We start from the raw sequence: 15,353 nt of genomic DNA, 5'->3' as shown, positions 1-15,353 counted from the left end.
GCTGCATTATGATTTCCTGCAAGGGACTGACACCTCAGATAACCACAGCCTGACTAAGGATGGCAGTGATTCGACTATATTTCATAGCACCACTATTAAAGTTGGTGAGCTGTGCCTGCTCCTACCCATCCCCATCCTTGCCATCATGGGAAATCTTTTCATCATGGCTGTAGTCGCACGTTTCCAAAGCCTCCAGACGCCCACCAATGCCTTCGTGGTTTCCCTGGCAGTGGCAGACTTTCTGGTTTGCCGTGTTGGTGATGCCTTTTAGTTTGGTGCGTTCCATCGACAGCTGGCACTTCGGACACTGCTTCTGCCGAGCACATTTCTTGCTGGATGTCACCTTCTGCACATCCTCCATTTTCAATCTCAGCTGCATAGCACTGGACCGGTACATAGCAGTGTGTGACCCTCTGCACTACCCTGCCCGAATGTCTCCCAGACGTGTGGCCATGCTGCTGCTTCTCTGCTGGATTCTGCCTCTGGTCATCTCATTCCTTTGTGTCTCCCTTGGTGTGTACACTCAGTCGCCTTTTGCTGTGATAGGCAGCAGTGCACACCAGGATACTCAGACCTGTCTGGTCTCGTTTCAAGTCCCCTATGCCTTTGCAACCTCAGCTATGTCCTTCTTCATTCCCACCAGTTTCATGTTGTTTGCCTATGGGAAAATATTCAGGGCTGCTCAGAGACAAGGGAGGTGGATCCATGCAATCGATCAACATACTGGGCAGCTTCAGATGAACCAGAGCACTGTGAGGACTGCCTCCACCAGACAAGCCCAGACTCATGTGGAAAGATATTCCCCGAAGAAGGAATGGAAGGCTATTAAGACACTGGGTCTGATTATCGGGGTCTTTCTGTTCTGTTGGCTTCCTTCTGTGTGAACGTGATCCATCCACTGAAGGGCTACAGCGTCAGCTCCCTGGTCCTGGAGGCCTCCTTGTGGCTTGGATATGCTAACTCATCTGTGAACCCTTTCCTCTATACCTTATTTAACAAGAACTACCGCCATGTATTTGCAGCCATGTTAGACTGTGGGCTTTTGGGGAGGCAGATACGAGCAGGTTTGGACTCCTCAGTCTCTTGTAGACAAGCACATACTGTCGTTACCTTGGAGACCATTTCAAGATGAGCATCGTGGATTAGCCTCATAATGTTAGCCAATTCCTTGTTGGACAGGTTATTTTATTCTGTTTTGCCATAATCATTAGTGAGTTACTCATATGGCCCACCAATGAGAGATATATTACAGATTGGTCGAAAGCAGTGCAGCAGATGCGCAAGGTATCTTGATGTTTACTCCCTTGTGTGGATCAAACTCAAGCACTGGATCCTACATTTCCAACAATGCAATTTGATAGCATCTTTCATTATACTCTCTGTCCTGGTAAACAGCAAAGTCACAAAGCATTAACACATTGTGACATCATCCATTACTTTGTGGACTACAGATGTGAAGCCTTGCGTTTGGCATTATAGCCATGGTCATCTTTAGAGTCTGGCCATATTTGGACTAGCAGGTGGAGCTTGGGAGGATACACATTGCTACACCTCTTTCTTGACTGGATGTGAATGAGAACCCAAGGACATGCTGTGATAGCAGATTTGAGCTTATTTTGCATAATTAAGATCAGTTTACTACTCACATCTTTTATAAAATCGTAGTTGGGCAGCAAGCTAGCTAAGGACAATGACCTGACTCATATGCTGCTTAAATTACAAGATGAAAAAGAGATTAAAGGTCTAACTACACTCCTTCAACAACTAAAATATAAAATAGAAATAAATGTAATATAATAACATAGAGCTTGTGGCTTCTCTTTGAGTGTCAAAGAATGTACATTTTGTTGTCATGGGAACTGAAGCTCTACATGCATTTTGTCAGTGAGTCAAGACAAGTGGTAAAGTGATTCATAGATCAGTCCAATGACCACTTAATTTCCCTCACTGGCCTGGACAAATTACACTGTCATTACTTTAATCATTTTCACTAGTTATTATTATTGTTTTTGTTGCTGCCACTGCTGCTGTTATTGTTAGATATTAAGCCAAATTTACCAATCCTTCTTTGTGTGTTCACACTTGACAGGCAACTTTTTCAAGGGCTGCACATTGAGAGTCAATGTAAAGATGTAAGAGGCCAATGACACTCCCGTGAGTTGATGCAGATAAGTGTCCATGAGCAAAAGAATTTGTTCTGGTCTGTATCATTAAAGACCCAACAGAACAATAACAACACCATCTGTAGCATATTAGCATGATCTTTAAGAACTGCCATTAACCACTTCATTTTGCCTTTCATCTTTACTTTTAAGGGAAAACTACATTAATGATCATCTGTTCAGGCATATTTTTCAAACCAGACAAAACATCCAAGTACTGTTTTTCTTTCTGTTTTTCTCTTTAAAATCTTTACAGAGCCTCTGAAATTTCACAATCATTTGAAAAAATGTTGAACTTTTGACCCTTGAGTACACTGATTTGAGGAGGAACACCTCAACTTAGCCTTTTTTATATGTTTGATTTTATATGAGTTGACCATATACTCAGTGTATTTATGTTCACTATGCAGTATTAATCTGTGTAATGTGTGTGAGAATACTGTAACCTCATGCAAGTGGAATGCGCGAAATATTATAGTGATACCACCAGAGATTAAAAATACTATCAACCATGACAAATTTTATTTACAAGATATTTCACTCTAATCTGATTACAAAATCTTGTTATTGCATACAAACTGTCAGTAAAGTCAAGTCAATGTTAGAAGTCGTTGTAATTAGATTTTAAGTCACTGCGCTTCATCTTGAAAGCGTATTTCTCTCAACAACAAAAACAAATCAGTACTTAATTGTCATAAAACTGAACTAATATTTGACAATGACAGGCAAGAATCGTACACTCATTCATTTGATCAGTGCAGCTTTAATTAAGTGTTCTGAGTTGATTAAAAATAATAATAGAAATGATGTCAATCACCTGATATGGCTTTCAGTGTATAATGAATTAGGAATGTCTTCATTTTTCTGTCCACAATGCATCAGCAGCAGGGAGGAGTGTGGATTTTAAATGTCAAAGAAAAAGATAATAAAGGCCCTCTGGCTCAGGCACTTTGCAGGGACTGAACTTACTGTTGATATTATAGTGTCAAAGAATAATACTACTTTTCCAGCTCATTAACATTGACCAGCTCTGCTGAAACCTTACCTGGCTACACAGGTAAACAGGGCAGGCCCAGCTCAGCAGAAAGTGTAGGGTCTCTGCTTTGAAGATGAGTAAATATCTTCCTGGTGGCTTTGCATCCTTTCTTCTTCACCTTCACCTGTCTAAACTGGCACTGTTATCCTGAAGTATCAAGTCTTTCTCCCCATTATTCAAGACACCATGCTTTAAAAGGTCATCCAGCAGCTGACACTCTCACCGCACGTTTAGGCCTCACTCTTGCTGGCTCCTCATCTAGAGGAACAAAGTTGACATTAAAACATGTAGTCACAGTGTGCTAAACTAAGCTAAGCAAACCAGCTTTATATTTACTGAACAGATACAAGAGTGGTATCAATCTTCTCATCTTACTCTTGGAGACAAAGTATTTTATGCTGAACTATTGCTTAAAGTTACAGTATGTCTCAGTAAAATGTAGAATTTTAATTGCCATCTTTTGGTTGTTTTAAAAATCAATGGTCCTCATTATCTCAAGTTAACAAATGGTGATGATTCATTTTTTTAATGCCAAAGATACCAATTTAGTAAGATTAAAAGAATTCTAAAGTCTCTGATCTTAAAATAATAATTAGCACAAATGACCTCTCTTAGCAGTAAGATCTTTGGAAACCCTGCTATATTAGATATTACAGAACACCTTTTAATGACATTTGAGTCGGTGTCAAATGCCATAGTAGTGAAGCAAATTATATTTGTCATGCTAATTAAAATGTTGGTTTGTTTTAAACAATCAACAACCTGTGCTTAATGTATGTCAAAGACCTGTGGGACACAGATTTGTTTACTCAGACTCAACGGGGTGAAATTACTGGATTGTGTGCTTCTCATGGGAATTGTCTGTCTACTGTATTAAAGAAAAAAAGCTCAAACTGTGTGTAGACTCATTAAGGGAAGAGTTAATCTCACTATGGACAACTTTAGATTCACTGAACACCTTTACACTCATTAGAAGCACGTGTCAACACTGAAAGAGTAGGTCTGAATTTCTTCTTTGCACCTTTAAGTTAAGTTGTAACAGTATGTGCTATACCTTTAAACCTCCAAATGTTTCAAAATAATACCCATGTTTTAGTTTCAAAATATCAAAATTTAAAGATTTATTCTACCAAAAAAAAGGGCAAAACAAATGCTAAAGTAAAACAACAATCTGACTTATTATGAAAATCCCCAATAAACAAACAGACCAGTTGTACTTTTGTTGTGCACTCTTCATTACTAGCAAAGCTACCACTTCTGCTTCTAAAATGCTTAACACACTTGAAATGTCAATCACCTTAATATTTCTCAATGATGAAAATGTGCATGAAAGGCACTTTAAACCACTAGTTAGTTAAACTCAAGTTACTCCTATATAAAGCACATATGGATTAAAAGCATTTCAAACATCACCAAATCCAATATCAATTCATCCATAACAATACACATACAATATTTGCAGACCCAAAAATAAGATTTCTTGCAAAAATATTTTTAATCAACCCCCTGTTGCAGGCCTGATAGTTGATGGTGTGGGCTTAGCCACCGATGTCTGCCGCCGAATGTGGCTGTGAAGTCAGTAACTCACCCTCCAATGTCCGTTTTAACTCTGGGCTTAAGTCTACGAGCAGCGACAACATGAAGAAAAGCCAGTCTCTCATCCTTCATCACCAGAGGTGCAACTGTGCCTCACCTGGTCACACAGTGGCCATCTGGTTTCCTCACGCCTGGTCGCTGATCTCCTCTCAGTACTGGCTAGCACTGCGGTTCATACAGTTCAAAATCCGAAAGCGCTTTACTTGACGGAAGCTTGGTGGTTAGTCTCCAGGCTAATGACGTCCAAGACTGTCTCATGCTAGCTTCGCTGTTAGCGTTACGTTAACTGAATGCTCCACCTAACTCTCACACTCTTAATACACTTCATTCGACTCATAAAAGCAGTGACGGTTACTTTCTGTGCCTAATCACCACACTGTAACTGTTATTAAAGTTCAGAGACCATACACTACCGAGGTGAATATGTTGTCTCCGTCCTCACTCCGACAGACTGTTAGGCCGCGGCAGACCAGGACCACCTGTTCTCACACAACCTTGCCCTCACTCTGATACTGTTCTCTAACCAATCAGAAATCAAGAAACTTGATGTTGCCTCTTGACTGACTAATTGGGAGTAGACTCAAACAAACATCTACGAAACAAGCAAACTAGCAAGTTAGGTTTTAACACCTCTCCACAATGCAAACATTAAAGAAACGCATTAAGATGCATTCCATGTCAGTAGTAAATCACCACACTATCAACGAAACAGACATTTAACCACATTTTATCCATTATATGGCTATACAGATAAACGAGGAAATAGCCTAGGGTTTTGTGAACAACATAACCCAGGGGGTTATAAATATTGACACTTTACAGTTAATTTTCACTGGAAAGCCAGCTTTCACCAGGACTCCGCTTGGAGAGAGAATTGAGTGGGATAACTTTTTTTGTTTCTGTTGTTGAGCATCCACGTAGTTCACTTCAGCCTCAAGTTTAATCTAGTCATCGTCAGGGGACTTTTTACTTCCTTTTACCATCTTTGTCGAGTTTAAGGCTTTGATTGAAAATGTCTGAAACCAGTTAAAAGTGTAACTTACTGAAGATTTACAGCATATCTTTAACTGTAGTACAAATAGTATTTTTGTAGCGGAATGATGACAGAATCTTAAAGGATTTCAGATATGCCTAGAAAAAGTAACATTGCTGGGTTATTAAGCTCAATTTGAAAACTTTGAATTCTATTTAATTCAATACTGACTCTTGAATGTAATCATCAATCCATATGTATGAAAATTAAAAGAGGATGAGATTAGAGGCACGAAGTACCCAATCCAGAAGTCAGTAAGGATGCTTAAGACGACTAAGTATCTATGCACTTTCACATTGTTCGCTACATTCTCCAAATAATTGTGGTTACTGAGTCGGTCACCACTCTACAAAACACTTCTGAAATGATAATGGAAATGGAAATCATGATCCTTGCAGTCTGATTCTCAAGTTGGCTTAAAGTGATCATCTCTAAGGTTTTCATTTAAATAAATGTCTGTTTAGTCACTATCTGTGGGCAAATGAGTTAATGCAATGGTGACTGAGCCTTTTGGAATATTTACACATGCACAGAAAAAATGCTGCATTTGGTTACTGCTAATGAAAACCAAATACTTCCTACTGCTACAGCTTCACATTGAAAGCATTCAACTGACGAAACAGGAGTTGGTTTTATTATGAAGCAATCAGAGAAAATGCAATGTGCTTGTCAGTGAACTTCGCACTTAAGGTCATCAAAAATGCATCTACAAAACAAAACTACAGTCATTTTCAGCATTGCCTTCAAATGCTGTTAATACGATGATTCCAGTCATATCCGATGAAGCGGTCAATGCTGATGCTGGGGTGACTTCAAATCTATCTCTCTGTCTTTCTATTTGGCACATATCTAAGGTTCCCTGTAACTACCCAGCAATTCAATTAGGTGTATATCTCACACATCTGAAGACCAACAACAGGTTTTTGACCCACAGATGTAAACTTTCCAAATTTGAGCCTTTCTGGCATCAGTGCATAAGATTGCTCCAGAAATTCTGGGATTGTGCTGTAAAGATGTACTGTAGATATGAGCAGAGGACATGTAACTCTAGACAGGTTGTTAAAGACTAAAGTGGAAGAGCCCTTCAGCATTATGATTATGCAACTATTTTGTTTTGCTCTTGCCTCTTGCTGAAGCTGTAGTCAGGGGTTTGATGTAGCATACAACAGAACCTCTCTGTGTTCAGCCAAACAGTAGCTATTCAGTTCCAGCAGACCAAAAGCTTTCACTGAATACATCTGCTATATGGTGTTTGTTTGATAGCCTCTGTGGCACTGAACCCCAGTTACATCGAATATACTAACAATCTCAAGTAAACTCTGCACTCCTGTTGAGAGAGCACTATTTTCACAGCCCATTAAGAAGAAATGAATGTATCTGGTACATCCAGGATATCACTGGTAGCACACATCACAGGAACCATCACAGTCAATTTGGCCTCGGACAGACAGTCCACGGCAAAACCTGTGGAGGTAAAAATATGAAATAAATATCAAGACACTACTGAGCAGTCAGTCAGCATCAAAGGATCCGGCACAAAAAACATACAATCACTTTTAGAAAGAGAGGTGTGATGTGTGTCTCATCCTCCAGTTTCACTGACCTCATGTTGTTGTTGTGTCATCTCCCACACGCTCCAGAGCTACATCAACAGATGTCAGGGATGATGCAGTACCCGTCCAGCAAAGAGAGAAGAGCTCTTACTGTCTGCTGTCCAGCCCACACCAGTCTTCATTTCCACTGAATTAAACAGAGCAAAGCAAAATCAGTCACAAAAACATATGTGCCATACACGCATATGTAACCACTGTAGTGTAAGAGGTTGGTTTTGTTTTGTAGGGAGAAAAAGAAGAAATGAACCATACATGTCTCTGCAGAAGATGTACTGTCTTTCAAGGTAATATCTTCCATATTCAATACATCAGTCTCCTACTTCTGTGCTCTCATGTGAGCCTACGATGCAAACAGTGATGCACCTTAGAATCACTGATTTTCCCCCACACTCGTCCAACCTTTTCTTAACTTTGATATGAAAGCACCATAAAAAGATGAAACCACTGAAAAATGTATTCTGACTGAAACTCTGACACTTACCCTGCCAGTGCTTACTGTTGCCAAGACTCTTGACATTATCTGGTGCCAGCTTTTGCAGTTTGTAATCTCCTTGACCTTTGTTGTCAAAGGCTGGAGTCACTCCACGCACTGTGCAGGCAGACAGAGTGATAAACTGACACGGAGACAGCTCTGCTCATGATGGTGATGAGACAGTATTAGACTCCAACATTGTGACCACAAATGCATGCAATGGTGCCAAATAGTCAACATTTGGTGCAGAGAGACAGATAGGAAACAAAAAGATTCATATTGGTGCATTTTATCATCTCAATCAGAGAAAGTTTCAGTTGTTCATTTTCTTTAGGCAAGAAGAACATTTTCACTCAATTTCTAATCAATCAACACTTCTATTTAGACTATTAAACTATTTTAATCCAAATTGAATGTTTTTTCAAGAAAATGTGACATGACATGACAAATACACATATATTTACACACGCACACACACACACACACACACACACACACACACACACACACACACACACATTTATTTCACTTATTTTATTTCAGAGTTGAGTGTTTAATGCTAAAACATATAGTCTGGTACGAGGTCTTATGGCTCCTCAAGACGTCCACAAGGAGGAAGTTGGATCAAAATTAAAATCAAGGTCAGGACAAGCACACACACATCTTTATGTGCTAACATGAACCAGGCTATTCCTCAGTGTGTTCATGAAAGGCTGGCAGGGACAGACTATTCATTGCACTCAGCATTGAGAGGAATGAATAGTCTCAGAGCTCCTTATGTTTTCATCTCTCAGCACCTGTCAGGGACATGGTCTTCATGTATGTTTCTTCCATTTGCACAGTGAGCAGTGAACATCTAGCAGTGGTTTGCAAACATTGTGGCGTGGATTACCTCTTGTGTGACTGTTTCAGTATAAGGAAGTCATAAACAGGTCCATCAGCATTGTTGTCATTCACTTAGAAATATTTCAAACTCATTCTGGTCTTTGAGGACATGCAAGATTAGAGCTGAAATAATCGATCAACAGAAAATGTATTGATGAGAATATTTTTCTCATTCAAGTCAGAGCTTCACTGGTGTCAGCTTTTTAAATGTCAATTTCTGCTGGTTTTCTTATGATGATTAAACCTGCATATCTCTGGGGTCTGGATTGTTGGTCAGACAAAACAAGTCATTCAAATGTTGTGATTTCAGCAGCTCTGACAGATTGTGGTTTTCAGCCATTTTCTGACATAGACTAAACAATTGATGGAGAAAATAACCATCAGAATAGCCAATAATGAAAATACCCATGAGCTGCAGGCCTACGCAAGACTGACAGATCTGTGACAACTCTGACAAACTGCTCAAATGCCAATTGTTCAACCACACACCATGATTCATGTTCACATTTCATTTCTTCAAGCAGCTTTTCAACTACAAGCGTTAACTTCAATTCTAGGATTTTATTTTCTTATTCAAGATTCAAACTCAGTCGTCTGTTTAAAGGATGTTGCTAACATGTTCGCAGACATACTGTATTCTTTGTTCCAAGCATTTTACACTGTACATGCTCAGACTTGCAAAGTGCAGGAAGAACCTGACAGCGACAAGGGGCAGGGAAATTCTTAGGATTTTTGCCAAGTTACAGCACTGTAGCATAAAACAATGTGACAAATTGTCTTGGAAAAATAACGGCTGATTTTTCACACGCATATGCAGCTGACACATGGTGAGGTTTATGTGAGGAGAAAGGAGGAGGAGGGTGTGGGCAGCCATTCAAAAAGAACATAGAGAGTATCTGCAGCGTGCCACTCCTCTTTTTCCATTCGTCTTATAAACTCCTTCCTCACTTCCTCTCTTCTCTTTCACCATCATGGCTTTCACAGGGAAATATGAGCTGGAGAGTCAAGACAAGTATGAGGAGTTTCTGGAAGCGATCGGTATATGGATTTTCTTATGGATGCATAAGCCATCAGTGGGTAACTGTGAGTCATCATTCATTTAAACTTTATCGAATCTCTGTCACAGGGTTTCTCAATGCCAAGACAGACTATAAAGTGGTGACAGAGGTGGTTCAGGATGGGAATGACTTCACCTGGACGCAAACCATTCCCAACTGGACCTGGTCCAATAAGTTCAGCGTTGGTCAGGAATGTGAGCTGATGACGATGACAGGCTCCAAATTTAAGGCGAGTTCATAACAGGCACTGGAGGAAATGATTATTTAACATCAGCCACATATTCCAAATATGGCACGCAGCTTTCATGCAATTGAGCTCAGTGGACGTTTACCTCTCTGACCTTTTCTCCTTGTAACCTACAGGCTCCTGTCACTATGGAAGGCGGCAAGATTTCAATACAGTTTCCTCAGTACCAATTCACAGCAGAGCTCGTTGAAGATAAACTGGTTATGGTGAGAGAAGCAACCACTCCACATGTGCTAAAGCAACAAACATCTCACCCCATAATACTCACTGAGACAATTTCTCTCAAATATTTTCAATAACCTGAATAAAAATTGTAGCTTGCTGCATTTTCATCCCAAATTTTCTTCATCTGTTCCACACCGTGCTTTCTAGACTTGCGTAACTCCAGGAGAGAAGGGCGTGACGTTCAAAAGAATAAGCAAGAGGATCTAATGCTGCGAGACACGACATGCTTCAATAGAAAAGAGGCTGCGGGAGGTAAAGCACAACATGAAACTGCTTGCTCTAATTACTGAAGCAAGAGGAACAAAGTAGCCATCTGTTGTGAGGAGCAGTGGAACATCTCGTGGCTTCACAGGACTGCATTTTGTTGTTTGGCTTTCAGATCTCAATAGAAGTAATAAAACTATGTACTGTATTTCTGCAAGGATGAAGCAGTTTGTCTGTACCAGAGTCCATGTTTGATCCAATAAAAATCAGTTAAATATAGCCTGTTTTTCCAAGCAATAATGGGCTTTTCTTAAACTTCTTTCACACCCCTGACGTTGCGTTAATTGTCTCTGACATTCTCGGTCTAAATATTAGATTTCACAGACAAACCTCAATTTCACAAGAAGTTAAAACAGAAATGTTTAAGAACAGAGTCACTGTCCTCAGCATGAGAGTTAGTTCATGGTTAAAGTTTGAATCCATGTGGAAACAATCAAATGCGACACAAACACACCCAGCGAGTCTGAGCTGAAGAAATGAGAGCATTTCTTTGTCATTCATGGCAGTAAATGAAGAGTCTTTGGGTTTTGGGCTGTTGGTTGGACAAAAGAAGTAATGCAAAGACATCATTTCGGGCTCTGAGAGATTGTGATGTGCATTTTTTACAATATTTTGACATTTTATAGACTGTATGATTAATCGATAAATTATGAAAGTAATCAGCAGATTAATCAATAATAAAAATAATTGTTTGGTGCAGCCCAGACATAAAAAAAACCTGCATGTTTTAATCTGAACCTTTAAATATTGACAATATGTGAGCAAAAAGCCATGGTATTTGCATGCTGTGATCATTTCCAATAGGGCTTAAGGGGAAGTCTAGAGTGAAGTAAACACATTGTTCAACATTCATGACACGGTGCTGAAAAAAAGACACGGAGAGATGAAAGCCGAATACTTGAACTGCAAAGATTTATTGCTGGATCTTTCATGCAGCCTTTTCAGGTCTCATTAAAGCAGTTCAATTTGTCCTCTTACTAATCATCTTGTTAGTAACGGCACCAACGGTGTTCACCTTTAAAAAAAAGAAAAAACAAAAGACAAGCAAAGATCATTCAGAAGGCTGCTTTCTCTGTCATGCACACATCTGTCCACATATACTCATTTGTCACATTCATGCTCACCTCAATGAGCTTGTCACCATCCACCTCAGCGGTGTAAAGGTATTTGGGGAACTGGATCTTGAGTTTACCAGCATCCAAAGTGACAGTGGTCTAAATATAATAATAAAAAAATTTAAAAAGTATGATCGAACTGCAGTGAGTTTTTAAAATATCACCAAACATTTTAGACGAAATAAACATATGAAATGACCTTAAACGTCTCGCCATCCAGAGTCTGCAGTTCACTCTCCTTCCCGATGAGGAATAGGTTGTTCCAGGTCCTGTTCACCAGAAATTTGGTCACCCTGAAGGTGTCATTCTGATAGATATCAGTTATAATTTCATCATTGCTGGAGTGATTGTCGTCTTTAATTCCTACAGAGAAAATAAGACGCAGTTAACACAAGTCTGCACATTTTAATCCAAAACTTTTTTTTTTAATGCAAATAAGCTCAGGTTGCTTACCAAGAGCCTTTAAGAATTCCTTGTAGTTCTCCTGGCTCTCCAGCACATACCTCCCAGTAAAAGCCATGATGGAGCAAACTCTCTGCTACCTGCTGCTGAACTCAACTACATCGGCACCTGGAATCAGTTTATATGCCATTTTTATGCAAATTTTGGGGAGGGCTCATATCTGTTTTTCATTGGTTTAACCAAATTAAGTGACATCTGTTGAGAAACCTGTCTCTAATTGATGCTCTGCAGTCAGTTCTTTTCCAGTCATACAATAAACAAATTAATAGTAGGGTGTTTTCCATTACATTCAGTTCTATCCACTAAAGTTCGAGCACATAAATCACTGAACACTAATATATTTCTAAACAGAGCTCTTCGCCACAGATCTATCCTGAGCTCACAATTTACCAGCTCAGTCCAGGAAATTGGAGAATTAGAATCAATGGTTTCTCTAATGGGTAAGAGGAGCCATTTAAAGTTTTTTAACCTTGTAGGAAGGTTAAAAAAAAAACAGTAACTGCTTACAGCTACGAAATAATCCAATTATCCAACACATATCCCCTGTAAAACTGCAACTTGTCATCTTCACAGATTAAACAAACAAGATATAACATGTTAATATGGGAGCTTCAGAGGCACTGCTGGCAGGATGGTTGTTCCCTTCAGACAGAGCCAGGCTAGCTGTTTCCCCTGTTTCCAGTCGTTATGCTAAGCTAAACTAGCTGGCTGTTAGTTTTACAGACGTGAGAGTCTAAGAGCATCTAAACAACAAGAAAATGATTACATGTATTTACCCAAATATCAATCTATTCCTTTAATTATTACTCTTTGTGCACATGCAAATTAATGCAAAAATGATAACCTTATAAAATTGATTACACAACAGATCCAAACATCACCAGGATGTGGATCAGAGGCCAGCTCTGTATGGACGCACTGCTTTACCAAGTGAGAGCAGCTGTAGCCCACACAAGATTAGAACAAGATTTTTGGTTAATCTTTGTCTTTTCAGCATGATCAGGGAAACAGAACTGTGTCAGTGGATGTCGGTACACTTTTTCTCTCTTCTTTCACCGTTAGGTCAGCCATTTGTCTTACTGAACGCTGTGTTTTGCACATATTCTTTTTCCTGCAACTTTGCAGTGACATAGATAAATGAGCTTTGGTGACAGCTTGTCCCAGTAGTACTTTGTCACGTCGCCAGCTATCCACTTTGGATTGTTCAACAACATGAGCCAACAAATGGCTCAACAAGCAAGTTACATTAAAACATGTATAACGCAGGCCTCCAAGAGCCTCCACACATTCCCTGAAAATCAGCACTGTTAATCCACAGAGTCTATCAGTCTGCCTTATACTGTGCCATCTGTGGTGTTTATGTAAAAAGTTAAATTTCCTCTTCTATAAAAGCCTGCACACCAGCTGTCATAACACCAAACTTCCTGCCTGTGTACCCGTTACACTGGAGCAAGCCGAAGACCAAATGCTGCAGAGTCAGAGGAGAAGGCAGAATCTCACAGCTCCATAATAAGCTCGACTGACTGTCAAAGCTCTGAGAGAGGCCCGCATGATCAGTAGCTGTTACGTTCTTCCACTGATAAGCAAGGAGGTGTTGAAGACACAGATAGAAATAGGGTTTTCTGCACCAGCGCCTCTCCTCAGTTCAAGTCTCATGGGCCTTCAGGAGCAGTGCTGAGCGTGAACATGCTGAAGGATCACACACTGAACAGGTAAACACAAATAAAAAGGTAACGCACTGGCTGATTTACTATTGCTGATGTTCCACAGAGCAGAGGTGCCATGATTCTGATGAAGGGTGCTCACAGATAGCAGAGGATCCAAACCTGCTTGGATACACATTTCATATAATACCAAAGCATACAGCGGACACAGGACATCCCTCCCCCTGAGGGGAAGAAGCCACTGAGCAGGTCACACAGTGTGAGCAACCTGAGAGAAATCTATATGTCTGATCCAGGACCAGCAGAGAGAAGCTTCACTTCACACAAAAACTGTTGTTCTGAATTGGGGTCTTGTTTTTATAGTGAAGTCCACCATTTCCTGAAGTTATGATCCATGTCAGTTTGACTTGTTTTCCTTTTTCTTTCTTGTATTTATTGTGCATAGCACTCTGTTGGGTAACTGGCCTCATTATACTTTTTATCTGGTTCTGCTCCCTTCTTATAATTGTTGGCTTGTCTTGTTTCTCACAATGCAAATAAACTAAATTAAACAAAATATCTGCAGGGGATTTCTGTCCTTTGTCACTATTACTAAACAAAAATGAATGGCTGCAGGCGCAGCTGCTGAGCAGGGCCTGGCCTTGGGTCGGCCCAGGTGGCAAAATATATTTTAATGGATGTTTGATAAATATTAACTGTGTCTTAGGACGTTCTGGTGTTGTTAATGTGCGATGAGAACGTGTGGCATCATGAACACCTGTGCACGCAAATACAATGCAATGGCTCAAGATGCAAGAAAAACTCGTATTTATTAAGAGCATGTTGCACAGGCGCTCATTCCACTTTATGAGTGTTTATTGAGGCTTTTAATGTACATTGCAGCAAGGTGTCTATTTGAGGGCAATTGATTTCAAACAGCCTGGTTCCAGACCTCTGAGTCACCACATCTCCAATTTGTTTAAGCAAATAGAAAAGAAATGAAGTGGTATGAAGAAAATTCTAGAGTGAAAAGAAAAGGCACTTGAATCTGATTATCAAGCGAGCATGAGTATCTGAGAGGCTTTTTAATGTGACCAAAGTATCAAAAGTAAAATGTTGTTTTAAGATATGATAAGACGAATGCTTTTCATTCATAATATCCACATGTTCCTTTTCAGTGGTTTCAAATTGGACATGCAAAAGGATTCAATGGAAAACGTTTCTTTTACTGCTGCTCCTCTTTTCTCCTGCAGTTTAAGTTTTAGTTCAGATGTGCAGATGTCTGGGTCTGGTTTTAGCCAGCGTGCAGAGGTCACAGAAGTTAACCTCAATGTACAAAACCCTCCACTGCCATCAATGTGGAGCTGATGATGAAAATGAAAGATAAGCATCCTAAACACCAACATTTTCTAATGTTATGGGTTCTTTTCATACCACTATTGTGCACTTTGACTCTGCTCGTGGTGAAGGGCTGCATGGAAAAATTGCAGTTATCCATTGTCACCACTATGGGGCGCCCTCATTCCTCAATAGAATACCAGA

General features: G+C 39.9%; 2 protein-coding genes across 2 annotated transcripts; one reads left to right on the top strand and one right to left on the bottom strand.

The window, feature by feature from the left end:
- Positions 1–9,768: 9,768 nt before the first annotated feature.
- Positions 9,769–10,846, top strand: LOC139331270 (gastrotropin-like). The gene is made up of 4 exons (XM_070962676.1): positions 9,769–9,835; positions 9,924–10,084; positions 10,219–10,308; positions 10,475–10,846. Exons 1-4 carry the CDS (start codon positions 9,769–9,771, stop codon positions 10,532–10,534), a joined length of 378 nt encoding a protein of 125 aa, XP_070818777.1. The 3' UTR covers positions 10,535–10,846.
- A 706-nt stretch (positions 10,847–11,552) lies between these two features.
- On the bottom strand, positions 11,553–12,226 carry LOC139330940 (gastrotropin-like). The gene is made up of 4 exons (XM_070962175.1): positions 12,160–12,226; positions 11,906–12,069; positions 11,716–11,805; positions 11,553–11,606 (listed from the first exon to the last, which is right to left on the bottom strand). The coding sequence occupies exons 1-4, from the start codon at positions 12,224–12,226 to the stop codon at positions 11,553–11,555; spliced, it is 375 nt and encodes a 124-aa protein (XP_070818276.1).
- Between the last annotated feature and the right edge of the window lie 3,127 nt (positions 12,227–15,353).

The sequence above is a fragment of the Chaetodon trifascialis genome, chromosome 5 (assembly GCF_039877785.1).
Source record: "Chaetodon trifascialis isolate fChaTrf1 chromosome 5, fChaTrf1.hap1, whole genome shotgun sequence".
NCBI classification, from domain to species: Eukaryota; Metazoa; Chordata; class Actinopteri; order Chaetodontiformes; family Chaetodontidae; genus Chaetodon; species Chaetodon trifascialis.
This window is presented reverse-complemented; position numbering and strand designations above follow the sequence as displayed.